We start from the raw sequence: 26,809 nt of genomic DNA on the forward strand, positions 1-26,809 counted from the left end.
CTTTATTGTACGGTATATATTTTTTAAAGAAAAGAATATGAAAAAAAAGAGTTTTTTTTTTTTTAAAAAAAAAATTATATATGCAGTGTAAATCAAATGGATAAGTTTTTACACTTCTTTAAAACACAAAACATTATAAAATCATTATGATATACAATCTTTGTTATTCAAGATATGGAAGGGTTTTGTTTTTAATATCGGATATATCCACCACTATCATTTTTCTTTTTTTTTTTAAAAAAAAAAAAGCAGTAAAAATACCTTGTTGGACATGCTATTACAATAGATATATATATAATATTCTCGTATAACTTATCAATTCTCGTTTTCTATTTCATCCGCTAAAAGTCTGCAATATTTATGCTGTTTTGTATATTGATTGTTACTTGTGTTTAAAAGCAATATGCTTAGATTATTTAAGAGAATGAATGTTAGATACACACATATATAAAGAAGAGCATTGCAAGAAGTATATAGGGACAACGCACACACACACACACACATATATACACAAAAACCCGCGCTTAGGTGGGACATTCCGACAGATAATTCAGTCTAATACTCAAGGTAAATCGCTCCGCGTAGTATTATTACTATTATTATTCTTGTTTTTTCGATTTTTACTATTAGAGGAAAGGAAAATAACAATAGTAATGATAATTGTAGGTGAGAATGGTATGTAGACTCTAATTGATTATCTTCTTTTCTTAAACCCCCCCCCCCCTGTCTTATATAAATATGTATATGTATCCAAACTAGAGATGATGTTTTTTTTTTGCTCTAATAAAGATAATATCTTTGTACTGGAATCGAACAAATGGCTCGTTTGATTTCAGTATCAAAGGCTATTGCTTTCTCTCGACCAAGCTTCAAGTACCAAGAAGTTTATAGAAAACCCAAAGTTGGTCTTACTTTGCATAGTGCTCCTAGGATAACAAGCAGAGGGGAACAATACTACCAGCCTGGAGACACTGTCAATGGTGCGCTAGATGTATTGGTACTCACTGGCCGCTACTGTACTGGGTTCAAAGTCAAGCTCTCTATCAAAGGTAAGCATCTAGATGTATATGTGTATATGAGTATACCGGATACCAAGAGCACAGTAACCATCGACTTGGCTTTTATTAGGTTATATTGCCAACTTGTATTATTACTAATATATATATAAATATATATAAAGAGAAAATCGATCTGTCTAAACTAGGTATACCAAACTGTACCAAAGAAAAGTGTTTGCTTTCACACACTCTAAGCCTATATCACGGTCCAAACGACAAAGAATTAAATAAAGGTCCATTCTTGTTTATGGAGCCTAAGCCAGGAAAGCTTTCTTTATCGTTTTCATTTGTTTTGCCAAATGTCAACTATCCTCCTTCGTTTAGTATTGGTGTGATATCATGTTCGATGGTCATCGAGGGTTGGTTTGAGGAATTCGATGAGCCAAAGATCTACGGTCCCCCAATCGAGCTCAATTTTCTTCCGGCTACGCAAATGATGCTCAGCGACCGGACACCGACGGTCACTGACCTAGTCCTGCCTGATCGGTCTACTCTAAAGATGGCGTTCCTAAAGGTTTATGATCATACCAAGTTGCCTCACTCGATAATTGTCCGCCTCGCCGACACCACAGACGGGTTTTACAATTACTTGACACAGCAGAAACACGAGTTCCATATTTCGCTGAAACGAGTGGCTCTGATTAAGTGGCGCAAAAAGGCCTATAGGATCGAGACGGTCGTATGTAAGCAGAACTGCAGCCTCAGCCGAGTGCTTCATGACGGACCCAGTTGGGAGGAGGTCAAGGCAGTCGAGGTGTCGCTCGATATACCACCCAACAGAGGGATGATGGCCTTGAATTATTCAAAGCTCTACACAATCAAATATGAGCTTTGTTTGAAGATATCTGTGCCCTTTGGATATTTCTTTGTTTTTGAAAGGGATCTGATCAGTATTCCAGTCGAGTTTGGCACACTCAAGGCCGAGCCATCTGACCAAACTGGCCTTTTGAGTTATGCGGACAAGAGAGTGACTCTTGGTAACCAGATTATGGAACCAGATGAGATCAAGCAAATGTGTCTATTCGCAGAATCCTCGAAAAAAGGAGAGCCTGAGAACCTTCTGGGACTTCAATATTCAGTATTAAGATAGTAAAGTATTATTATTAAAAAAAAATACTGGCATTTTACTTGATTTATTAAATAAAATAAAAAGGTTGAGAGATTGAGATCCAGGTATAGATTTCCTATTGTTATGTATTTTTTTTCTTTATGAATGATCTATTACTACAATGAAGCCATCTTCATCGTGCTCGAAATGAACTTGCAATTCATACTCGTTCTCCTCAACTTCTCCGCATTGAACATGAGCTTGCCACCATACAATTGTCTCGGGCCTCCACCTTGGCTGCCAGATCTGGTGCTAAATGGTGTGAAGCTGGCGAGACTTCTTCGAAATATTTCTTTCGTGTGCTCAAACAGCGAGCCGCTGCAAAAACTATCTCCTCTCTTGTCGACCCTGTCACTGGCGCGATCTACACCTCTCCCGCGGATTTGCTTGGCCATACTCGCTCTTTCTACCAATCTCTTTACTCGCCGGAACCCATTGACTATCCTGCTGCACACTCTCTTATCGACAAATTCCCACCTTCTGCCCGTCTGTCTTCCACTGACTCTGCCTACCTCATTGCTGATGTCACCTTGGATGACATTCTGTCTGTCCTTAAAGCCACCCCCATCAACTCTAGTCCTGGGATGGATGGTTTGCCCTACCCATTATGGGCTCGGCTCTTCTGTCACCCAACGGTCCAAAATCTTGCAGTTCAAGTCTATAATAATGCATTGCATGGTGTTTTTCCTCCATCTTGGCTGGAAACCGTACTTGTTCTCCTACCAAAAGCCGGTGACACTACCTCTCTCCGCAACTGGCGACCCATATCTCTTATAAACTGTGACGCCAAGTTGTTCACCAAAATGCTTACGTCCCGTTTACGATATGGTATCGACACACTCATAACACCATTCCAAACGGGTTTTATGGCAGATCGGTTTATTGCTGACAATGGTTTGCTGACACGTCTTGCCATGTCACATGCACAAATAACCCAAGACCCATGTGTTGCCCTTCTTTTGGATCAGGAGAAGGCCTATGACCGTGTCCACCCTGTGTATCTTCGTCTTGTCCTGGCCAGAGCCGGTTTCCCCACAATTTTTGTTGACTCCATCTGTGGTCTCTTCTTTTCTACTCAAATCCACGTGAATGTGAATGGGCACATATCTTCTTCTTTTCTACAAATCCGGGGGCTACGTCAAGGTGATCCTCTCTCCCCCTTGCTGTTTAACCTGGCCTTCGAACCTTTGCTTAGATCCATTCTCGCTTCTCCTGCCATCCGTGGTTTCCGATTTCTGGTTCCGCCATCTCTCTCATCGTCCTCTCCTGAGCTCTCACCACCTCCACTCAAACTTCTTGCTTATGCAGATGACCTTCTCGTCTTTCTTTCTCTGCCTGCCGAGATGAGTGGTCTACTCAACCTTTTGCGTATATTTGGCTTAGCCTCTAACGCGAAAGTCAATCTCCATAAGACAGTTGCTGTTGCTATGTCTGGACAATTTCATCCGGATTGGGGCCCTGTATTGGATGCTGCTGATATTCACAGTCGACATGACCGTCACTCCGCCACTGTCATCCGTTACCTAGGCTTCCCATTGAGCTCACATCCGTCCCAGCTTGAGACCTTCCGTGCGGCTTTACTGGTCAAGCTTAGGAACCATTGCACACTACTTTCTCAAAGATGCTTGTCCGTTCGTGGTAAAAGTATTGTGGCAAACTCACTTCTTCTCAGCTCAGTATGGCATATGCTATACGTGACTCCTGCACCGCTATCTTTCTTTGCTGCCATTCGCACTCATATTTGCTCGTTCCTGCGACTGGGTTTCGGTAGCCCTGGCTGGCCGCTTCTCTGTCTGCCACGCAAATCAGGCGGTTTGGGCCTGATTGATCCTGATCATCAACAACGAGCTCTTCAATTGCGCTGGATTCTCCCTATCTTGCATTCTCACTCTTTTTCTTCTACTTCCTTTATACTGCCATACCTCGAATTTATACTTCCTCTAAACTTTCGCGCTCCTTCTGCCAGTATTGCACTTTTGTTTCCCTGTAGTAGTGCAACTTGCCCGACTTCACTTCTTCCACTGCATCGCGCTTGTACCTCACTTCTTCCAGCTTCTCTCCCATCCAACTTGCAATTGCCGCCAACTGTGGTCCAACACTTCCCATTAACTTCAATATGGATGAACGTGCCACCCTTTGTTGACTCTTCTCTGAACCTGAAAACAATTCTGGTTTCTGACGCATTTTCTCTGGAGACTGATGACCGTCTTGTCCGCAAGGTTCGTGGTATGTTTTCTCGGGCACGTAATCGTATCGGTCATTTCTTCCAACAGATTGATTCTGGCAGGATGGTCCTCTGTCCTTGGTTTATCTCTTGCCTTGAACATCGACCTTCTACTGACACCCCTTCCCCCGATCTTTCCTCACTTCTTTCTTTGGTACGGTTGGACAACACTAGTTTGGGTAAAGCTAGCACCGGATCTCTTCGACGCCATCTTCGCCCGCAAGTGCCCTCATCTCTAAATTCGTCTGTCCAATGGCGTAAATTCTGGTCTGTCTCTATACCCCACCACTGTCGCACAGTCTGGTGGAAAATGCTTTGGGATAGAACGCCAACCCGAAAACGTCTCAATCTATTTATACCTCGACGCTTCCCCAGCTCATCTTGCATCTTTTGTCAAGATGCTACTGAAGATCAGTATCACTTTTTCTTTGGCTGTTCTATCAAACGGCAGGTGTGGAACGTCATTCTCTCTCGCTTTTGCCCGGCCTGGAACCTTGCTGAAATCTGCCTTCTCCTTACCAGAGGCAGCTTCCCACCACGTTCCTCCCATCAAGGCCTTTGGATTATCCTTTCCGCTGTCACTGCTAAAGCGATTTGGAGTGCTCATTGGAAATTTGTTTTTGATGACCAACCCTTTCTGTCAGGCGTTGTGGCACAAAAAGCGTCCACTGTAATAGAAAAACACATCGGTACACTAGCTTAAGTATTTCCTGTCTAATTTCCTCTCCTGTTTCATTCCGTTTTTTCTTATATTTTCGTATTTCCTCCCCCTTGTCTCTCTATCTCTTATCTGTTCAATTAAGTCCACTTTGATGGCATTTTAAAAGCTGCACGCAGAGCGTGACAGCAGATCAATAAAATACTAAAAAAAAAAAATTACTACAATAAATTGACTATGTGGTGCCACACTATTTTATGTTGGGAAGCAATAATGTTTAAATTTGAATAAATCACCAAACATATAAAAGATGATTTATATATATAGAAAGAATCAAAAGAATCAAAAGAATAAGAAGAAGACCTGATAGAAAGGTTATTATATGTACGCCATTGATTTATTCTTATGCTTCTATGATCGCTTGATTGTTAGCTGTTCTTCAGATAAGGTAGATTCACAAGAGCCCTATAGTTGAACTGTGTAACATCGACCCCCCATATTATATTTTGTGTGCAACAAAGATAGGTGTTGTTAATTCCTGATAAAAATGTAAACTCATATTCCGATACAAGACCATACACACAATTTTTTTTTGTTCTATAGAAGAATAAAAAAAAATTGGAGCAACTTAGCATATGGGAAAAGCTTCCTTTTCTTTCTCTTTTTTTTTTGAAAAAAGAAATTAAGATAAAGAAGTATCGACCTTAAATAATGTATTTCTTTAGCTTAGTTTGTGTATTCAAAAGAAATTGACATGTATGCAAGATCATTCTATTGATTAAAAACTATATCCGAGTCGATAGTTTAAATAAAATAAAGAAGAGTAATATAGAGATATTGGGAAGTATATGATATAAAAGGCAGTTAATATATATATATTTCATTTTGTTGTTTGAGAGGGGATTTGACTGTTGTGTTGCACAGAGATAATAGGTTCGGTAAAATCTTTTAAAACAAAGAAGAGGAACAAAAGAGATCGGCCTAAACTATACGGAATAGAATTGATTAGATTTGGAATGCCATTTGCCCAATACAAGTTCAAGTAAAAAAAAACGTCCCCCACTTGATTCCCTTAATTTATTTGCTGCCGGAGTGATTGACAGAATTGATTACAAATTACTTGAATCCCCGGTTTGTATGTGTAGATATATACACATTTAAAGAAGTTGAATTGAATTGAATTGAATTGAATTGAATTGAATTGAATTTTATTCTTGAATATTTTGGTAGTCAAAATGAACAAACCAATAGATGAAATTAAATTCGAGGTTACTGGTAAAAGCACTATAATTTTATTTTTTGAGAATAACCAGCCGTCTAACTTTGGTCTTGTTTCTTTGGTTTTTCTTCTTCTTTTTTTTTGTTTCGTTTTGCCAGTAAATAAGTTCATTTATTCTACTCCATTCATTCTTCCGTCGGATCACTGATTAGCCACATCTGTAGCAAACTCATCCAGAACTATACAATTTACCCTAACCAATAATAATTATGATATTCATGACTAGTTGATACATTCACACACCTATATATATATATAGATATTAAAGAATCATCCCAATCTTTCCTAGTTATGTCCTTCTATATTCTACAAGTGCACCTTGGGTACTAAAGTTTCTTTACATTACTTTCCGAGACAATTTTCTTTTGGGTTGGGAAAAGAAGAGGAGTTTGGGATATTTCAATATATTTATATATAAATCTTTCGGGTCGGAGACATGCTTATACTGAACACTTGTCTAAACTCTGTATATTTTTTAAAGAAAAAAAAAGTGGTCAAAAGTATAGACGTGCTACTAACTTAAAAATTGGCTCGAGTGCAAATTGAATGGCTCGATGATGAAGATGAGCCACTTTAATTAATACACAATCCAATATATATTTATATATATTTATATATATATTAGTGCAACTATCTGTTTTGTGCTGTTGTTGTTTGCTATCGTGAGTTACCTGTCATTAATTATATTAGACTATTTGTGTACAGATTGAGTTGTACCTACTGAATGGGCTCTCTTTTCCTCCCAATAATTTTTTTAAAGAAAAAATATAAGAAGCAGAGATTATTGGTAGTATTATCTTTACACAAGCTTACGGGTATCGTAGCTACTAATTGTATTGTATTTTCTTATAGATTTGAAATTATTGAATGGAGACCAAAAATGAATTATTATTATTTTTTTGGGAAGAGATATTTTGCCTTGTTTCTTACGAATATTAGGAATAAATTTCCTAATTGGCTATTCAAAAAAAAATACATGCATATATATATATACTCTTGTAAAGCCCAGATTATACATACACAAAACACACAAAATACATACACACGCACATGTATATAGCTATATAGATACGTATGTAGAGAATAGTAAGATAGACTCTTAATAGCATTAAGGTCCTATTGTAAAGGTATATTTGGGACTACAGCGTGTATAGGGAGAACAAGATAAAAGGGAAGAGGGGCGGGATAAAGCTTGGTTCTACAATATCTTTGGAGAAATACTCTGTTCTTATCGTAGTTATGATTGTTATTACGGTTTCTTTATAGTAAATGGTGCAGTGATTTGTGAATGTGATTTTCTTTAAAAGACATTACTTCTTTTGTAAAATTGTCACAGGCTTCCAGTGATTCTATTCTAACCATAAATTATACACAACCAAAGGAACCTGGGGATATGGTCTATAAAGGGAGAAGGAGGGAGAGAAAGAGGGGTGGGTGGTCTGGTTGCAGATTATACAAGTGATACATTAACTTTGATCTTGCTTTTGGATCCAATTCCCATGGTCAGCGAACTTGTATTTCTTTCTTAACCTTGCCTGAAAAATGGTGCCACTCCAGATTGATGGTTTTGCTTTCCTTCTTGCTTGGTTGCTTCTCTCTTATAGATAAATCTCTAATTTTTCTTTATACCTAACATCTGATGTGTTTTTATTTGGTTTCTTGTTTTACAAGAAAAAAAAACTAAATCAAATAAATTAGGGCTGGTTCATGCGCATAAAATACACTAAGCACATCAAATAGACATTTCTATTTTATCTATTTAATTTTATATTATGTATTCAGTAAAATATACAGTATACAAATAAGATTATCAGCAAATGTTTTAGATTTATAAGGATTCTCATGTGGGTCAAGCATTGGACCTTTTCTTTAAACTAGTATACAATAGGTCGCAATATCTTTTTCATTTACACAAATCACACCTTATTTCTTTATTATAAAACCAAAAAGAAGAAGAAGAAGAATATATATATAAAAAAGCTTGATCTGACAGGGATACAGACTACATAAGCTCGAGGTCTTCATTCGGTTTAGTGTAAGATTATGCTGAGAAACCCTCTTCATTCATATTATTTCTTTACGAAATAAAAGTACCAGGGCATCAATTGTTTTATTTTACGGTCTAATTCTTTATTGCGGCCTATAATGGATTTCATATATTTGCCTTATTCTTGTTCATTAGAAAGAGTAATATAATACAACATCTTTGATTGACTGACTGACTGATTGACTGACTGACTGACTGATAAATTGACTGATTGACTGATTGGTTTGAATTGAATAGGGTTTAATGTGCTATCTATGATCGGAGTGTTCATTCATTTATTCATTTTCTCTCTATACACTTTTTCTGGAAATTATTGGTGCAAAAATAAAAAATTATTTGGTGCAAAAATGGAATGCACCAAATGCACCAAAAAAGATGAATTAAGCAGAGAAATTGTAGAAAATTGCACCAAATTTTATCTTTATTTTTGCACCAAATAATTTCCGGAAAGAGTGTATATATATGATTTATTCATATGACTAACAATAACGTAACTGTGAACAGCCAGGTCGTGGGCCGCCCATCCCGTACATATGGTGCAATCGGCTGTGCGACCAACCAATAACGAAACAAAACCAGAAGAAAAAAAAAAGACTTAAAATATGTATGTATAATATATAAGGGAGTAGTCCTTGTTCTTTTTTTCTTCTTTTCTCTCTTTCTCTTTCTCTCTTTAGCACTGCTTCTACTTTTAATACATCATCTTTCTATCAACCTCCTCTTCTTCTCTTTACGTCACTGCCTTCATTTATATTATTTAAGAAATAAGCAAATAAAGAAATACATAATTAAACCTATTAAGAATAATAATGAAGAAATTTATATCCCTTGCAAAGCCATCTCATGTTGCTGCTGCTATCAGTGAATCTTATAAATCATCATTCCCACCTGCCAGTCTAGAAATTCATCTAAATCCCGATCCTATCAACCCAGATATCGACCCACACGCCTGTAGTCCGGGCTCAACAATCTCAGGCACCGTATTTCTAAAAGTCTACAGAGACTTCAACGCTCAATCAATAAAGATCCTATTTGTTGGAGCAGGTAAATAATTTACACGCACTACATGCTTACATCAATATCACCTGCATGTCTTGTCTTGAAAGGCTAATCGCTTCTCGTCTTGTTTCTATAGAAAGCATAAACTTTTTACTCCTTGGATGGAACGGAGATGACGACAATGGACGGATATTCACATCTAGATCACCAGTCTGGACTGCACCTCCACCCTCGCCACCCTCATCGCCAACCACAGATACAAACGCATCCAACACTAGCAACAATACCAGACCAAACCTTGAAGTCGGAGAAATGATGTTCCCATTTGCATTTGAGATGCCAATGGTCAATTATCCACCCCTGGCTGAACTTCAGCGAATAACTAGCACAATGACCATCGTGGCATGTCTCGAACAACAGGGTGGCAGAATAACCTACAGTCCGCCTTGTGTCCTCAATTTCCAGCCCATAATCGAGACACCTGTCAACAACAATTCTTCGGGGCCAAAGGTCATTGAGTCCAAAGAAATTGGAAAGGGCGACATCATAAACTTCTCGGTCGAAAAGCTATTCTACAACATCAACGAATCCCCAGTCATATCAGCAAAGGTGTGGATGGATTCTTGTAGCACCTACAACAAACAACAGACCGAAAATAATGCCCCTGAAGTACGAGTCTACCTGAACCGATGCCTAACGGTACGGCACGGTAAGAAAGAATCAAAAGAGTACACAGCAGTAAGCGAGGTCACAGCCTTTCTGGCACCAAAAAATGCCGACGGTTCGGGCACCAGGAGAAGTAGCAATAGTAGCAATGTTAATAAAGGCAGAAGAAGTAGAGACAGCACGAATTCTACTACAGTCCCCACTACAGCTACAGCTACAGCTACGTCTACATCTACGACCGCAGCAACGGCTTTAGTTGTATCTCCATCCGCTGCTACCGGACCACTGGAACTTGACGTCAATATTCAAATCACACCAGATATGATACCATCCTTGACATACTCCAAGAGATGTTCTATCCATTACGAGCTCTGCGTTAGTGTCAGAGACACCACGTCTTTTTTTTCTTTTGGAAAGAAGGACGTATTTTCAGTCGGTCTCTTTTTTGGGACACTTTCTTGTGGGACTCGATCACCTGTTGACCTACTAGCCTTTACAGACGAAGTAGTCACGCCCGATAACCCTGTTACAAAACCAAGGCGTGTGGACAGAAGACCCATTTCTGCTCCTCCGCCAGCCTATGACGACTTTAGCCCACCTGTCTACACAGAAGAGGCTCTCTCAACACCAGGATAAAATAATTATAATAATTAATAATTATGGTTAATTGTCAATACCAATACCAAAACCAAAACCAACACCAATGCCAATGCCAATGCCAATAGCTATAAAAAAATATTGATTAATATTCTTTTATTCATCTTCATCTTCATCTGCACCTGCATATTCTATGTATCTTTCTATTCATTACTGAGGATGAATGAAAATAACCTCTCTTCATTCTCCTCCTTTTCTCACCCCCAAAAGAAAATCATTTATTTTAAAACTATAGTATCTTGTTTGAGTAGATATTTGAGAAACGCTGTAGAATAGCATAGTGTAGAAACACCCAGACTTACTCTATACTCTGTCATGTGCTTTTGATCGTCCAATGATATGCCTAAAGCTTATCTTGACGTAGCACAGAATGTACATTCTCATTTTTTTATAATACAAAAAAGTAAATAAAATATAAACTCCGTCATATTCTGTGAGTACACAGTAATATATATATAAATCTACTGTATATAATAATTACATATAAAAGTATGGAATACCATTGAATTCAAAACCTATTATATGTATGACGTAAGCTTTGTTTCTCTACATAAGAAATAGTAGTGACGGAATACAAAACAATTTCTCAGGGACAAAACACTAGGGACAGGTAAAATTTGGACAGGTTGACACGACCTTTTCTTTCATATAGCAATCACGACATTTTCAGGATGGGGCACTACCTTTTTTTTTTACCGGACTAATTTACTGTGACTACTTGCCCGAGGTCCGAGGTCTTTTCTTCAATCCTTCAAAGCAAAACGATGTGCCCTGAAATTCTTAATTCAATAATATTTGAATATAAAACTTTGTTTTTTATTGTATACTCATCTCATAAGAACTAATAATCAATTGTATTGAAAAGGTATTATTTTTCTCGGAGATAGCAAAGAGACTACTTTATCCATTGAATATTAGCAAGTAAAAGCCATGATGTTAATAAGTACCTTTTAGAAATCACTTCAATGTGAATCCTATCAATAAAAAAAATCTGTTTTTTTTCAATGGAAAGGAGTATTTTTTTTTTGTTCAAGAACCTCTTCCTGTCTCACCAGTTAAAGTTTACAGTTGAATCACAATGGTAATTGCAAAGATGAAGGAGTTTACACTTGTAACTAGAGAGAGTAAACCGACTCGAGTGTACTTGAAATGTGCCATAAGGAAAGGGTACGACGTTTCCAAGGTAGGGCACTATATTTACTGTTATGGTGTGCTGTCTTGAAGTAACATGTTAGGGAACTATTTTCTTATTTTCTATATACCAGTTAATTCATTACAGGTAGTATAAAGCTTCAAGCATGGCATTACATATTTAAGAAAATCCTTTTACACATAACCAAAGCTATTATCCTGCCTTATACAGGATTTTAACTGCAAAATAGTGACTTTTCCTTTTAATATAGTGACATTCCCAAATTAACTTAGGCAAACTCCCAAGTTGATTTAGGCAAATTCCCAAGTTAATTTAGTGAAAAGCCCAAATTGATTTAGGCAACCTCCCAAGTTGTTTTTTTTTTGGCTGTTACATGTAAAATCAATATTGTATAGCTAATATCAAAATGATATTAGCTATCAAACATTTTAAAGCTGAAATAAAAATAAATGATATGAAAGACGATATTAATTATTATACAAAATACAGAACAAGAAGTCTTTTTTTTAAAAAAAAATAAACAAAATAAAATGAAGCAAAACTAAATGAAGCAAAACTAAATGAAGCAAAATCTATATAAACATCCAACTAAAGATTCATCTATACTTTATATCTTTTCATTATTCCTGTGGTAAAATAACTCTTAAAACACGATACATCAGATTTACTTGTTATTTATTAATTTTGTAAGAATAAAAAACCAACTTCTGCTAAAGTGTTTGATCACTCTTTAAATACTAAATCAATTTATGTTACACCTATCAGTGGCGTGTAGCACATGTCATATACGTACGCCTTGTCAAATGACTGGCATTTTTTCTTATCAAACTTATATACAATGGTGTTTCAACACAATTCCTATTCTTCTTTCTCTTACCTTTTATTATGAATCCTACATCCCAAAGTATCTCAGCCCAAAGCTCAAGTGGCGAACAGAAGTCTAGAAGAAGAACAAAGCAGAAGAATGAAAGAATTCCCATGACTTTACGCAAGAGAATCTTCAACTTGACCGTAAAAACAGATCATAAGCCAGTTTCAGAAGTTGCTTCTATGTTTGGCCTTTCTAGATCTACTGTAGATAACATAAAGGACAGTTTCAGGGATAATGGAGAGGTCGTGGTCAAGCAAAGAGGTGGCAGAAAGAAGGAATGTACAAAAATCACGGAAGAACATTTAGAATATCGCATTGAGATCCTAGACGAAGATTGCACATTGACTCTTGAGATGATGAGAGAAAAGCTTTACGAACGCTTTGACGACTTACAAGAAAAAGGCATAACGTTCAGCGGACTATACCGTCATATAATGAACAATATTGGGTTCACCTTAAAGCGAACCAAGGCTGTGGAGGAGAGGAGAAACGACCCGGATGTTATTGAAGCAAGGAGAAAATTTGTGGAGTCTCTTCCGGAACTTGGGGTTGCATATGTAGCCAATTGCATTTTTATTGACGAAGCTGGATTTAATGTTAATCTCATACGTCAACAAGGGTGGTCGAAGAAGGGGAAGAACGCCATTGTACGTACTAAGACCAAGAGGGCACTCAACATCAGCATCTTGGTAGCAATATCAAACAATGGTGTCGAGAGCATGTCAGCCAAGCTTGTTCCAAAAGGCACCAACGCTGAACTTTTCATCGAGTTCTTAAAGCCAATCATAAAAACACTGGACGATACCAATGCTGTTCCCCAGTGGTTCATCCTGGACAATGCTCCCATCCACAGATCCCATTTGGTCAGGGACTTTATGGCAACAACACGACACCACATCAAGTTCTTGCCACCTTACTTGCCATTCTTGGATCCAGTAGAAGAGAGCTTCTCGAAGCTAAAGGGTTTGGCCAAGAGAAAGCCAGGGTTAGATACTGATGACTTTCTGGTATACTTGTCAGAATGTAGCTCACAAATAACAAGAGAAAACTGCCAAGGCTGGGTCCAACACAGCATTAGTTTTTTTAACAGTTGCCAATATTGTAAAGAAATTTATTAAAATAAAAACATCTTGCATTGATATTACTTTTTGCATTCTTTATAATTTACATTAATTTTACATGTAACAGCCAAAAAAAACAACTTGGAGGTTGCCTAAATCAATTTGGGCTTTTCACTAAATTAACTTGGGAATTTGCCTAAATCAACTTGGGAGTTTGCCTAAGTTAATTTGGGAATGTCACTATATTAAAAGGAAAAGTCACTATTTTGCAGTTAAAATCCTGTATTAAAGTATATTTTTTATGATAAGTGTGAGTCCTTAGGGACCAGATATAATTATTTGATACCTGACAGCAAGTCACAATTTGTGGTTCAATCAGATCAAAACATCATTTCCTATCAGAAAATGTCGTCCCCCTAATATTAGCGATTAGCAATATACAGAATTTGATTTTCGTATGCGACAGTATTTTATTATTAAGTTGCTTGAATACAGACTGTGGCTCTTAAAATAATGAGAGTTAAATTCCTAGGGAGATATATATAAAGAAAGAGTGTGGGGTCAAGGTAGTAAAGCTAATGCATACAATGAATATATTGTGTTTTTTCAAGCGTAAATCTTAGGGGACAGGGAGTTTTTGGATGATGGGACAGGGTGTCACACAGACTTATAGTGAGTAGCACTGTAGGAAATGGCACAATTTGTAATTCCGTAGTGCACATTTCGAGCGATTAGGGACCTTGGACACATCATATAAAATTTATTTAGACGGAGATTGTGCTCTTAAAAAGGAATAGTGTGTTTCAAAATCGCGTTATTTTATATGATATAAAAACATGATATAAAATATTTTACATCATATAAAAAGATGATATAAAATGTGTTGACCAATCATCTTTCGATATTTTATGTTGTTAAACTAACGATGACATAAAACTTGAAATAAAGAACAAATTATGTTTTCAAGTAAGCATATAAAGAAGTCCATATAGCCCCAGCATTAGGTTTTTTCCCCTTTATTTGCGCAAGCATTCTACATATACAAATATTAATTAATGTCTATTAGCTTTAATGTCTAAAAAATTAAACAGCTATTACAGTTTGAGGGTAAAAAGTAACAAACTTTGGTTCGCACTAATTACATGATTTTAAGTTCGTGAGTTTAGTAAATTAACATGGCCAATAAATGCAATATCACACATTTTCATTGTATATGGAAGCCTTGGATGTGAAACATGAGACCGTATAAAATTACATATATGGTTAAATGTTTCAAAAAAAAATTATATGATGTGTCCAAGGTCCCTATTTTCTATAGTGCAGTCCTACAAATAATTATAGGCGTGACTACTTTTAACTTGTCTGGTAAGCACCCATCGTTTTTCTGTGTAACACCCTGTCCCCAAAAGACAGCCATCCCCCTGTCCCCATCCAGTATAATTAGGTGTTTGTACATGTCATCTAGAGCCATTCTTTAAGAAACTAATATAGTGATTTTTTACAGTTCCTGAGCTAATGTATCCTTTAGTCGGTCTCTTTGTTGAGCTCGTCATGAAATAGTAGCATAAAGATTAGCATCAAATGTAATTCATGACTGTCACTTTATGTCCTTCCGTCAAGATAAACTTTTGATCTACTTATCCTACAGCTCTAAAAAAAATGCTATCAGGATACACATTGCAATATACTATTTAATCCATCTAAGTACAGCTCGAACATTAATGCCCTAACTGTTTCGCTGTAGCTGATGCACTCATAATTTTTTTTTAACCTTCACATCGAAAAAGAAAATTTAGATTTATTCTGGGCGATGTAACGAGCATAATCCCTTTTTTTTTATGTTTGCTTCCTTCATACGGGTGTCTCATTCTAATTTTTCTACCAGCATTAAATAAACCCGAGAAGATTCACTAGAAGCCACATGTTTTAGAGTATTCATAATAAGTGAAAATTGTCTCAACAATATAGTCCATGGCGTTCAGGACCGTAGTTCTCATAAAATATATTGTCGCACCCATATTCATATAGAAATATCATATTCGTGTTAAATTATAGAGTGAATAGATCAAACTTGTCCAAATAAAGTAATAGAAAGAAAAATAAAAGAAAGTGAATATAAAGGTATATCTACATATATGTATATTCTGTCATTGATGTACAAGAAAGGGTGAGGCATATTTTGGTTAAAAAAAAAAGAGTGAATTAAACATACATAAAAGTATGTATTTTATTTCAATACTTTCCGAGATATAATGTTTGACCCAAAAAATGGCTCAGAAAGGGTACACTTTTTTGTTGCTGCTGTTGTAGATCTCAAAAATAATAATAATATAGACATATATGTATATTGTGTGTGTGTGTGTGTTGATTTTTTTTTATAAAAATAAATGCCTCTTATTACCGAGGTACCGAATTTGGCTTACAGAAAGAAAGAAAAAGTCTCTTGAGGTACAACAGAATAATCAGATAATATATTAAATCCAAAAAGCGACATTGCATTTTCAAGAATGGTATTTTTCTTGGTACTTAAGAAATATTTATTTTAATGTATATATATATATGGCTTATCTGGACGTATTCTTTGGAATTATATAGTGCATACTCTACATGAGCATGGTAAATATTTTGCTTGGATATTCAATGAACAGTAAGAAGAAAAAAAGTCAAAAGTCCAGATATATATATATATCATGAACTCTTCATACAACTTTGATTTGATTTGATCTGATCTGATTTGATCTGGGCATTTAATGTTTATTGATACTAAACAAAAGAAGTACGACGAATAATACTTTATTTCCTTTTTATCTTTTGGGGGTGAGATCCTCTTGTCTCACGAATGTAGTCTATCTTTTTTCCTCTTTAGAATCTAACAATATATATATGTTTATTTGTTGGCCATATTGTACTTTGTAGAGGATAAGATTACTTATCTATATTTTCAGTTTTAATAGCCTATACAGCTAATTTAACACTACTGAATCTTTACTAGAAAAGAATTTAGGCATCTAATTAAATAAAAATTTGTATTCATAGTCAATATAACATACACATATACACATACACACAAAAACTATCTATCTATCTATAGTCTAGATAAGGCAGTATCCAAGGATATATATTGATCTATATATTGGTATTGGTATATAAATAGACTTTGACTAAATTGACTATTGAATACAAATCAGCTATTGGACATTATTTTTAAACACTTCTATTGTTCCTGTAATTGTTTTTTTTTAAAATTATTATTATTATTCTCAATCTCTTTTATGATATAATGCAATTTTTAGACCAATCTATATATATAAATATATAAAAGAGTATTAGCATTATCCTTTAAAGGTTTAGTTTAATGTTATGTAAAGCAAAGTGATTGGTTAAATAAAACCTTCAAAAGTCTAAAATAAAATAAAAAAAACAAATATGATACTAATAACCAAATAACAAATTTCTATTGGCTAAAAAAGAAGTTACAAAGCGCGTAACGTAGCAACCATTTCTGAAATGTCGGCTGTTAAAAAACGTCATTTTTTTCATGTAGTGTTACACGCGAAATATATTTTCTGCGAGTCAAATTCAGTTACCTCGGTAACAAGAGGCCTTTTTTTTAAAAAAAAAAAAAGAAAGAAAGAAAGAAAAAATCAACGCACACAGTATATATATATAGTAAATATTCTTATTCATTTTTTTTTGAGATCTACGACAGCAACAAAAAATTGTACCCTTTCTAAGCCCTTTCTTGGTTCAGACATTATAGTCCAGAAAGTATCAAAATAAGATAAATTCAGGAATATCACAACTGTATTAAAAAAAACCTGTCGTTTTATAGACACATTATCATGTATGTTTAATTCACTTTTTTCTTTTTTTGAACCAAAATATGCCTCACCCTTTCTTGTACATCAATGACAAAATATACATATATGTATATATATCTTTCTACTCACATTCTTCTATTTATCTTTATATTACTTTATTTAGGAAAGTTTCATCTATTCACTCTTTTGTTTTATATATATATCAGGTACACGTGAACTGTGTAGGATCTACGTTGCTTAGCACCAAAAAAAAGATTAACAAACATACATACCTACACCAATTATCTGCATTGATTCTAAAGTAAAAAAAATTTAATATATATTTTGCTTTATTTTACACTCCATTAAAGATCACCTGTCAAAAGTCAAGAGAATAAATTTCAACATGATGATAAAATAAGAATAGTTGTTGCTGTTGTTGTACTTATATATTGCAGTTCAGATTATTATTTTTAAATAACCAGTTTTACTATGATGTTTCGATTGTTAAAGCACTTGAATGATTAGCTGTGGCACCTTTTTGTTAGATTCACTGTACAATGCAAATAATACAAATAGTAAAAAAAAAAAGATTTTAATAGCAGTTTAGAATGGTAATGCTATAATGATGAAAATGAAGATAACAAAACATACAGAAAAGATTGAATTGAACCAGTAATATATAGATATATAAAACTGTGTGGAGAAAATTGTGGTTCAGATATTAAAGCAGAAGATCACAAGAGTAATATTTGTCCTTTGTCGTTTAAAATTATTGTTATTATTGTTATTTATCTATCTATATTATATAACAAAAAGCGCTAGAATATATTTAGTGGATTGTTATTATTATTATTATTATTATTTTTTAAAAAAAAACTACTAAGCATAGATGACGAAGAACGAGGCTAGGGGGTTGTAGTGGAACTGGAAGGGATAATCTATTTTATCTCTATATATTGCAAGGAGAGAGCAAACCAAAAACCAACACAAAGAGGTAAGGGGAAGTGAAGGGGTAGGTTAGAAATTCATACTTTTTTTCTTTTTATATATCTATAAAAAGTATATAAGATGTTATATTTCTACTTCTTTAACCTTTTTATTCCTTTTTCTTATTTTCTTCTGAATTACGTTGGCATGGCAACAACAGATAAACCATAACTTTATACAACGTGGTCATGTCACTTTTGACTTTATTCAATTTTTTTTTTAAAAAATTAATTCTATTTTCTTGTACTAGAGAGACAGAGAGAGAGTAATGTACAAAAAAAATGAAACAGAAACTAATAATTGGGCTGTCGTAAGCATGGACCTAATAAGGTCTTTATTGTCATGTCTATTTCCCCACCAATTTTTTTGTAATATGCCTAGATACATAAATACATAAATATATAATACACAAAAATGTAATTTCTTTTTGCCCGCTCCGACAAAAGAAAAGGAATAAAATACAATACAGTACAGTACAATATAATAATCTGTATGGGTAAAACCAGTATCCGTAATCTCCGTTGTCTTACTGAACATCTAACAATTAAATAACCAAAGAGACCAAAAAACTATAAGGCAAAACCAAAGGAACCAAGACTAACAGGTATCGACCCAACCCCAAAGGAGATGATGGAGCCTGCCACGTTTTTTTAGAGTATGAGCTTTCTATATATAAAAGCCTCCTCTTTTCCCCCCCTACTTGTTTTTGAACTTGACATGTTCTTCTTGCTCTTCTTGTTCTTTACATTCTTTTAAAAGAATTTTATTTTTTTTATATAGATTATAATTATAATTTATTTAAGTAATAAAAAAAATTGAACCCCATTTTGAGATTTATATATTATAAAAAATAAAATAAAGACAAAGAGAGAGAAAGAAGCTGTTACACGCAACTCAGATTTTACTGTGGTTCAATACTACAACAGAAAGCGAGGAAAGCAAAAAAGCTCAAGCCTTCTTTTTTTCATAATTGTGTTTGAAAATGATAATAATTCATAATTAAATAGTACTTTTTATTTTTATTTTAATACTGTAGTAGGAGTACAGCATTGACAATGACATCAGAATAATACTATTATTATTTTTATATTTAATAAACAAATAAATAAAAAGAGTAGATGAATAAAGAGAGAGAGAGAGATGTACTAATTACACATCAGATTTACAGACCAAAAAATAAATCACGCCTAAATTAAATATTACTATCTATACACTCTATACACAGCTACTGCTATTTCCAACTAGATAAAGGAAAAAAGAAAGCTTTTGCCAAGAATGTGTATCATTTAATAATAAGAATGATAGTGGCAAGTGCACAGACAAGAACAATGAATGCACTATTTGTTTGTTGCTCTTACTGTTACTGCTTTTATATTACTTTTGAGTTTGGCCTCATAATTATGCTATATATATATATATATATATATATGATTTACATAATTAAAACTATAGAGAAAATACATGGTGGTAGTAAGAGTGATTGTAACGGTAATAGTAATAATAATAGTAGTAATAATAAACGTTTCCATCAAGGGTAAATAGGCTCAGGGACTTTTTTAGTATTTAAAACTCAAAACAAAATTTAGAAAAATGGTGAAGATCCATATATGTTTCAAATTCATTAAACTAAAGATTCCACACGTTGTGATCCCTGAACCTAGAGTATAGATTTCAAGTAAACACACACACACACACAGAGAGAGAGAGCGAGATACATACAGAATTACATACATAGATGGTTACATATGCTAAAGACAAAAGGAAGGAATAAGTTAAGAAACCTTACAGGTTTTTGTGCACTAGCTTTATCCCCAAAATTAGCCACGTTCTACAACAAATTCAACCTAATTTTGAATCTGTGCGCGCCCAGCAAAGTATATCCTTTTTTCTTCTTCTTCTTATTTTATAATAAGAAATAAATAAAAATTCGTCAAGTTTCAAAAAAATAAAGTGGCATTAATTCCAAATTTGATCGCTTCGTTTTAGCTTTCTTTTTTTTTTTTAATATAAATACCCAGTCGAAAAATCAACATCATCCACAAGTTCCTTCCATCTTTTACTTCTACTTCCACTTTCTACACTTACCTTTACTTTTGCCTTTACTTCAATTTTCATTTTATTTCTATATATTTTATACCAAGAACATGTCAGATTCATACCTACCTATCAAGAACGCTAGTGGCAAACATATCAACCTCTTGAACGATCAGCCACCAGCCGGATCATCTGAGAACAAAAAATTCAAAGTGTTTTCTAACCAGTCACCAGAAGATCAAGCTTCTGTTACCCGTCGTCGCTACCATTGCCCCGAGCCGATGTGCGACAAGAGTTTCACTACAAGGTAATAATATTTTTCTTAATTTTTTGTTTTTATTTTTGTTTTACTAAATAATATTAATTTTATCATCTAGTGGTCATCTTGCTAGACACAATCGAATTCACACTGGCGAAAAGAATTTTCAATGCCTTCACCCAGGCTGTCTCTCTCGCTTTTCGCGACAGGACAATATGATGCAGCATTACAGAACACACATTTCGCCAAAGTCACGTAGACATTCGCACCAAAGACAGCATTATCATCTTATGAGCCACCCTTACCATAGGCCAACCAGTCCTTTGGAATATTACCACCACAACACCAATTCCAACCCTAATCCTAGTCGTAGTCCTAATTACACACGCCTTTACTCTGACAATCGTTCCGTGTACCTTTCCGAATCTCCCTACAGTCAACCGCTATACCATTCACTGCCACCTACAACCACATCATCAGCACCAAAAGTAGTCATGACAAAAGTTGAGCCAGGATTGACTAACCTTTCTGATCAATACAATTCTCACTTACCCGTTCACCCTGTCCATGTGCACCGACACCAAGTTTATTCCCACTCTGCCCCGCCACATTCTACATCGCATGGCTACCTTTCCCCTTCTCGATCTATTGACAGCTCGCCACATGGAAGATTGCCCAAGCCCCAGCCAATCGAGCCTTTCATGGGCCCAGGAGCAGGAGTAGAAACAGGAGTAATAATTCCAGGTCCATGTCCAGGTTCAGGGCTAAGTTCAGGTCTAGGTTCAGGTTCATCTGTGGGACACAGAAACTCCCATCCACGCTCTGTCTCCTCATCCCCCTCATCTTCGTCTTCGCCTTTTTTATTCTCACCCCTTCAATTCCACGCTTCCCCCCCTCTTCAAATGGCTCCCTACCAACCTCCTGATTCTGCATACAACTATCCTTCCTACCAATCGAGACCTCGGTACTCGGTCTACTCACCTCCGCAGCACAAGTTGATGTCTTACGACAGTTACCATTCGCTTCCTTGCACAATCAGTTCTTTTGCCTAAGCCAACACACCCCCTCCTCTAAAAAAACCCTTTCTTTATATATTATAAATACGTGGCAAAAGAAAAAAAGAAAACAACCAAAAAAAAAAAGAACAGCAGCAACAGCAACAGCAACATAATCACCATAATCATTTTTTATATTATTATTATTATTATTATTATTATTATTATTATTATTATTATTATTTGATTTCTTCAAGGGAAACAAGTGTTTATAAACTTCATTTTAGATAGAAAACAAAATCCCACTACACATGCACATACATATACACCAAAGAAGAATATACACACACATATATATATTCTATGCACTCCATTCCACATTATTATTATTATTATTATTATTATTATTGTTATTATTATATTAGCATTTCATCAAATGATAATTATAGACATCTTCTTGTCCATTTATATGATCCTTTCTTATTTATATCTTCATTTATTTATCTTTCATGTACATATGAACCCTTCATACTTCATATACTTTCTTGCATTTTCTGTGAAAGAAATCTTCATTGTTTCTTGGTTCTTCTTTATTTATTCATATGCACAGCAACCCTACATTTATACTCTTCTTCTTTTTCTTTTCTTGTTATATAAATCCACACAAATTCATCATCTATATTTGCACATTTTTTCATTTTTCATTTATATACATACACACACATTCACATTCACATTCATATTCACATTCAAATACAAATAAAACAAACAAATAAAATAAATCAAATATATCATTATATCATATTCGCCATTACTGTCATAAGCATCATTATTTTATTAATTTTGTGTATACAAAAAAAAAGGCTACTACAATTTCTTTTCCTTTCTCCCTCTTACCACCCCCTCTTGTGTCTCAGATGATGTAAAAAACAAAAAAAAACAAATAACAAACGAAAAAGACTAACCTAGAACGCAAACCGTATCCATGGTAATATGGGCCCTTTTTGTGCAGCGATACACCATCAACTCAGCCTTATTTAGAAACTAGAAAAGTACGACATTAAAACTATGGTACAGAAATTTTTATATTAAAAAAAAAAAGAAAGTTTTTTTTTTATTTTTTTATTTTGTTCCCTTGGTTACAAAGATCGTCCCGCTATTAACGCCGCCATAAAATAAAATCTTTTTATAGAACATAATATAAATAAATTTTATTTTGAATTGAATTGACACTGAATTTGGTGTACTGAACTGACTATAGAATATTCTGAAATAAATAAATTAAAAAATAGAAGGTATTTAATTTTATTCTATATTCTATTCTATTTTATTCTATTATATATTTTTTATATATTTTTTATATATTTATATATAGATATATATATATATTTTATGATTATCTTGAACCAATAAAGGTATTAATCTTGAGTTGCTTAATAAGCAAAAGCCAAACAGTTGTAATATAATACTATTTTCTTTTGGTTAATGTAAAGAAGAGTACTATTGATTTTCAATTACTTGAAATACACGTTAATTTGCCTAGATTAGTACATGTCTATATGTCTGTGTGTGCATGTGTGTGCGTATATGTATGTATATGTATGGTCTAAATGACTTACAAGGTTGTATTTGTCAATTTCTTATTTTAAAAACAAAACAAAACAAAACCAAAAAAAAAAGGTGCTACATACATACACGCACATACAAGTGGGACAAGAAATGCAGAATATGAAGAATCTAAAGAATATAGTAACACTGAAAACGCCTTTGTAAATTTTTTTTTCCCTCTTTTTCCCTTTTTCCCTTTTAGTCACTATGTATGATATTCAACTCATTTTTGGCTTTGTACAATGTACCGTGTACACTATATATGGATATATGCTCATGTTCATATATGAATGTGAGTAATTGTGATTGTGATTGTGTGCAAATGTTTATAGTGTGTATAGTAATGTTTCAAGAATAAAAGAACAATAGGCAAATAAAAAAAAGAGAGAGAGGTAAATAAAATATATGGCTCATCATTTTGATGAAGATCCAACTGTAGGAATTCCATTTGTGCTCTGAACTGTGCAGGGGCGCTTTGCATCTGGAGCGTCAGTCTTTCCTCCCTGGTGGTCTCTCTTACCGAACGATCCTCTATCTCCTCTATCTCCTCCGCCTCCTCTTCCTCCACGTCCGCCACGTCCGCGTCCGCCACCACGTCCACCACGGAAATCTCCACGTCCACCACCGCGACCACCTCCACCACGACCACCGCGGCCTCCACCACGACGACCACGACCAATTGCTTCTCTAGCTTCCTTTTGCTTTCTGACAAATGTTTCACGTGCAACATCTACAGAATAAATAAACACATAAATAAATATAATAAAAACAAAAAGGCAAAAAGGCAAAATCAACTCACCATCTGGCAGTCTAAAGTTCAAAGGACCAATAGAATTGTCTGTAAGTTGGCTGAGGAACTCCTCAGGGGTCTTGTCAACCAATTCCAGTACACCACAGCCATCGGAACTAGGTCCCAAGGGCTCAAGATAAGGAGCCTTGCCAAATGGCAAGACCATTGCCTAGAATGGTGAAAACAACGCGTTTGTTATTATAATTATTACTATAATTTTTTTTTCTTATTTTTCTTATTTTACCTTGATTTCTTTAAAGCTCAAATCCTTTCCTCCAGAATACTCGATCAAGCTCATCACAGCTTTTCTACCAACAGGAGTGTGTTCCCATTTTACACCATTGAATTTTTCTCTAGATTTCTCATCAATGTAATTTTGCCTATTATATAGACACAAACCAAAACAAAACCCAATAAATAACAAAGAAACATATATATAGTGGTAGACACTCTAGCTTACTTTAGCATAACAAGCAATTTGGTGTTCTCAAATGAGAGATCCATATTGGCAACTTCATTGGCTGTAGCTTCACTGTCATATTCAACAAACACACTTCCCTATTCAACCCCACGCAAAAATATTTCCCGCAAAAAGTTAGTTTTATGCGTGTGTGTGTGTGTCTGTTTAATAAACTCTAAATTTTTGCTTGTCATTTGACGAATCAAATTTCTCTTTCTTTCTTTGCTTCTTTCTTTTTTACCTTGAATTTCTTTTCTTCATCAAGTCTCATCTTCAAGTTGAGCACGCGACCAAATGAGGCAAAATAATCACGGATTACATCCTTGTCTGCTTCTGGATCAACAGAGAATCCTTTCTATATAAATATAATATAATATAAAGAAAGTAAGTAAATGCGTGCGCGTGTATTCATGTGTTGTACAATTAATCCAATTCACATCAAAATACTCAACATTCAATTCAATTCAATTCCAAAATAATAATAATAATAATAATAATAATAGAAGTTTCTTACTCACAGCATAGATAGATCGAGGGTTTTGGTTTGTAATTTTGATTTCAATCTTCTTAATTCTTTCTTGTTCAAGAGCAAGTTCTTCTGGAGTCTTGTCTTCAGTGCCTTCCTTTGCAGTTTCCTCTTTTTCAGGTACTGGGACCTTGCGAAGCTCAGTCTTTTCTTCATTCAACTCAAATTGACCCTTGGAAAGCTCAACTGCAGCCTGAAGTGCAGACAGATCACCATTGATAATAGTCTTGAATCTTTTGATTCCAGAGTACTTTTTAAGTGTGATCCCTAAAGAAAAAAAAAGAAAAACAAAAGAGAGAAACAAACAAATAAACACCCACCCACCCAAATAATAATAATAATAACAATAACATTAATATTGACATTTTGACATTTTGACATTTAAATGTTTTGATTCCTGATTTTGTGATCAGGAATCAAACTATTTTTTTTTTGATATTTTACATCCTTCTTTGGCTTGAACCATTTCTCTAAAGAAATTGTCTTTTTCGAGGTTCTCTTTACTGTGAATCTGGCAAAGTTGCTCAAGCACTTGCTCACTCATTGTATTGTCTGCCATGATTGATCAACCAAAAAAAAAAAAAAAAAGTGAAAATGAGCTATAAAAAAAAATCGCAAGTTTATTTTCCTTCACATTTTTTTTTTGGACTATCTTTTTTTTTTCTTTTTTGCTTTATTTCCTCAGTTAAAGATTTTTCTCCGCAAAAATAAAAAATTGTTAGGTTTTGTTTTGTTGATGGGGGGTATTCAATGCAATTATTCTTTATATTTTAATTGACCAAAAAAAAATTAAACTCCTTTAGAGTGACGGACATTTAATTAGAGTAAATGTCAAAAACATGCTGAGTATCCATTTATTATTGGTTAATAATACAAACTCAGAAAGCATAATTTGTTTTTGAGAAGGAAAAGAAAAAAATTGGATTGATTTGTATAAATTTGTTTATTTATATATATATATATATGTATATGTATCTAATCTTTCTCTAAATATATCAATTTTGTGCGCATGTGCTCATGTTGTGCATATGTGCGTGTCAATGTGTGTAAAAGAAGTAGTAGAAGAATAATGTATGGATAAATAATTATTCCCTGTGTTTCTAACCCTAAGAGATATTGGATCCAGACATGTGGTGAATATTAATAAAAAAAAAAAAGGAAGAAATTTTTTTTAAAGATTTTTTTTTCTTGTTCTTTACAAAATAGGTAAATACATAGATAGACAAATAGATAGGTTAAGAGAGAAAGGTGAGTCAGACGTGTAATGATGTGTACAAATGATATCTATATAAAGATAGACAAGGCAGGAAGACAAGACTTTCTGTGAATCGATTACTCCTTTTTGGTTCCAAATGTTAATTGAGAAACAAAAGAGGTATATCAATTAAATGTCTCTTTGTTTCTTTAGTGTCTCGCGTGGGTTCCTGTGTTTTTGTATGTCTGCCTGTGCCTCCCTGTGCCTGTTTCTGTATGTGTGCCTCTATGTGTCTGTGCCTCTGTGTGTCTGTGTGTGGGATCTTTATCGTCTTCCCCTAATATATATAAAGAAGTTAATACAATATCAAA

The 26,809-nt window shown here is 34.5% G+C and overlaps 3 protein-coding genes across 3 annotated transcripts; all 3 read left to right on the top strand.

Annotated features, from left to right (window-relative positions):
* Positions 1–817: 817 nt before the first annotated feature.
* PHYBLDRAFT_168573 (hypothetical protein) lies at positions 818–2,148 on the top strand (the record flags this gene model as incomplete). Its single annotated transcript, XM_018435893.1, has 2 exons — positions 818–1,049; positions 1,181–2,148. The coding sequence occupies 2 exons, from the start codon at positions 818–820 to the stop codon at positions 2,146–2,148; spliced, it is 1,200 nt and encodes a 399-aa protein (XP_018291262.1).
* A 7,035-nt stretch (positions 2,149–9,183) lies between these two features.
* On the top strand, positions 9,184–10,675 carry PHYBLDRAFT_145626 (hypothetical protein; the record flags this gene model as incomplete). Its single annotated transcript, XM_018431496.1, has 2 exons — positions 9,184–9,418; positions 9,510–10,675. 2 exons carry the CDS (start codon positions 9,184–9,186, stop codon positions 10,673–10,675), a joined length of 1,401 nt encoding a protein of 466 aa, XP_018291263.1.
* A 10,040-nt stretch (positions 10,676–20,715) lies between these two features.
* PHYBLDRAFT_65824 (C2H2-type zinc finger transcription factor) lies at positions 20,716–21,916 on the top strand (the record flags this gene model as incomplete). The annotated part of the gene is made up of 2 exons (XM_018441537.1): positions 20,716–20,912; positions 20,983–21,916. The coding sequence occupies 2 exons, from the start codon at positions 20,716–20,718 to the stop codon at positions 21,914–21,916; spliced, it is 1,131 nt and encodes a 376-aa protein (XP_018291264.1).
* Between the last annotated feature and the right edge of the window lie 4,893 nt (positions 21,917–26,809).

The sequence above is a fragment of the Phycomyces blakesleeanus genome (genome assembly GCF_001638985.1).
Source record: "Phycomyces blakesleeanus NRRL 1555(-) unplaced genomic scaffold PHYBLscaffold_11, whole genome shotgun sequence".
Classification (NCBI taxonomy): domain Eukaryota; kingdom Fungi; phylum Mucoromycota; class Mucoromycetes; order Mucorales; family Phycomycetaceae; genus Phycomyces; species Phycomyces blakesleeanus.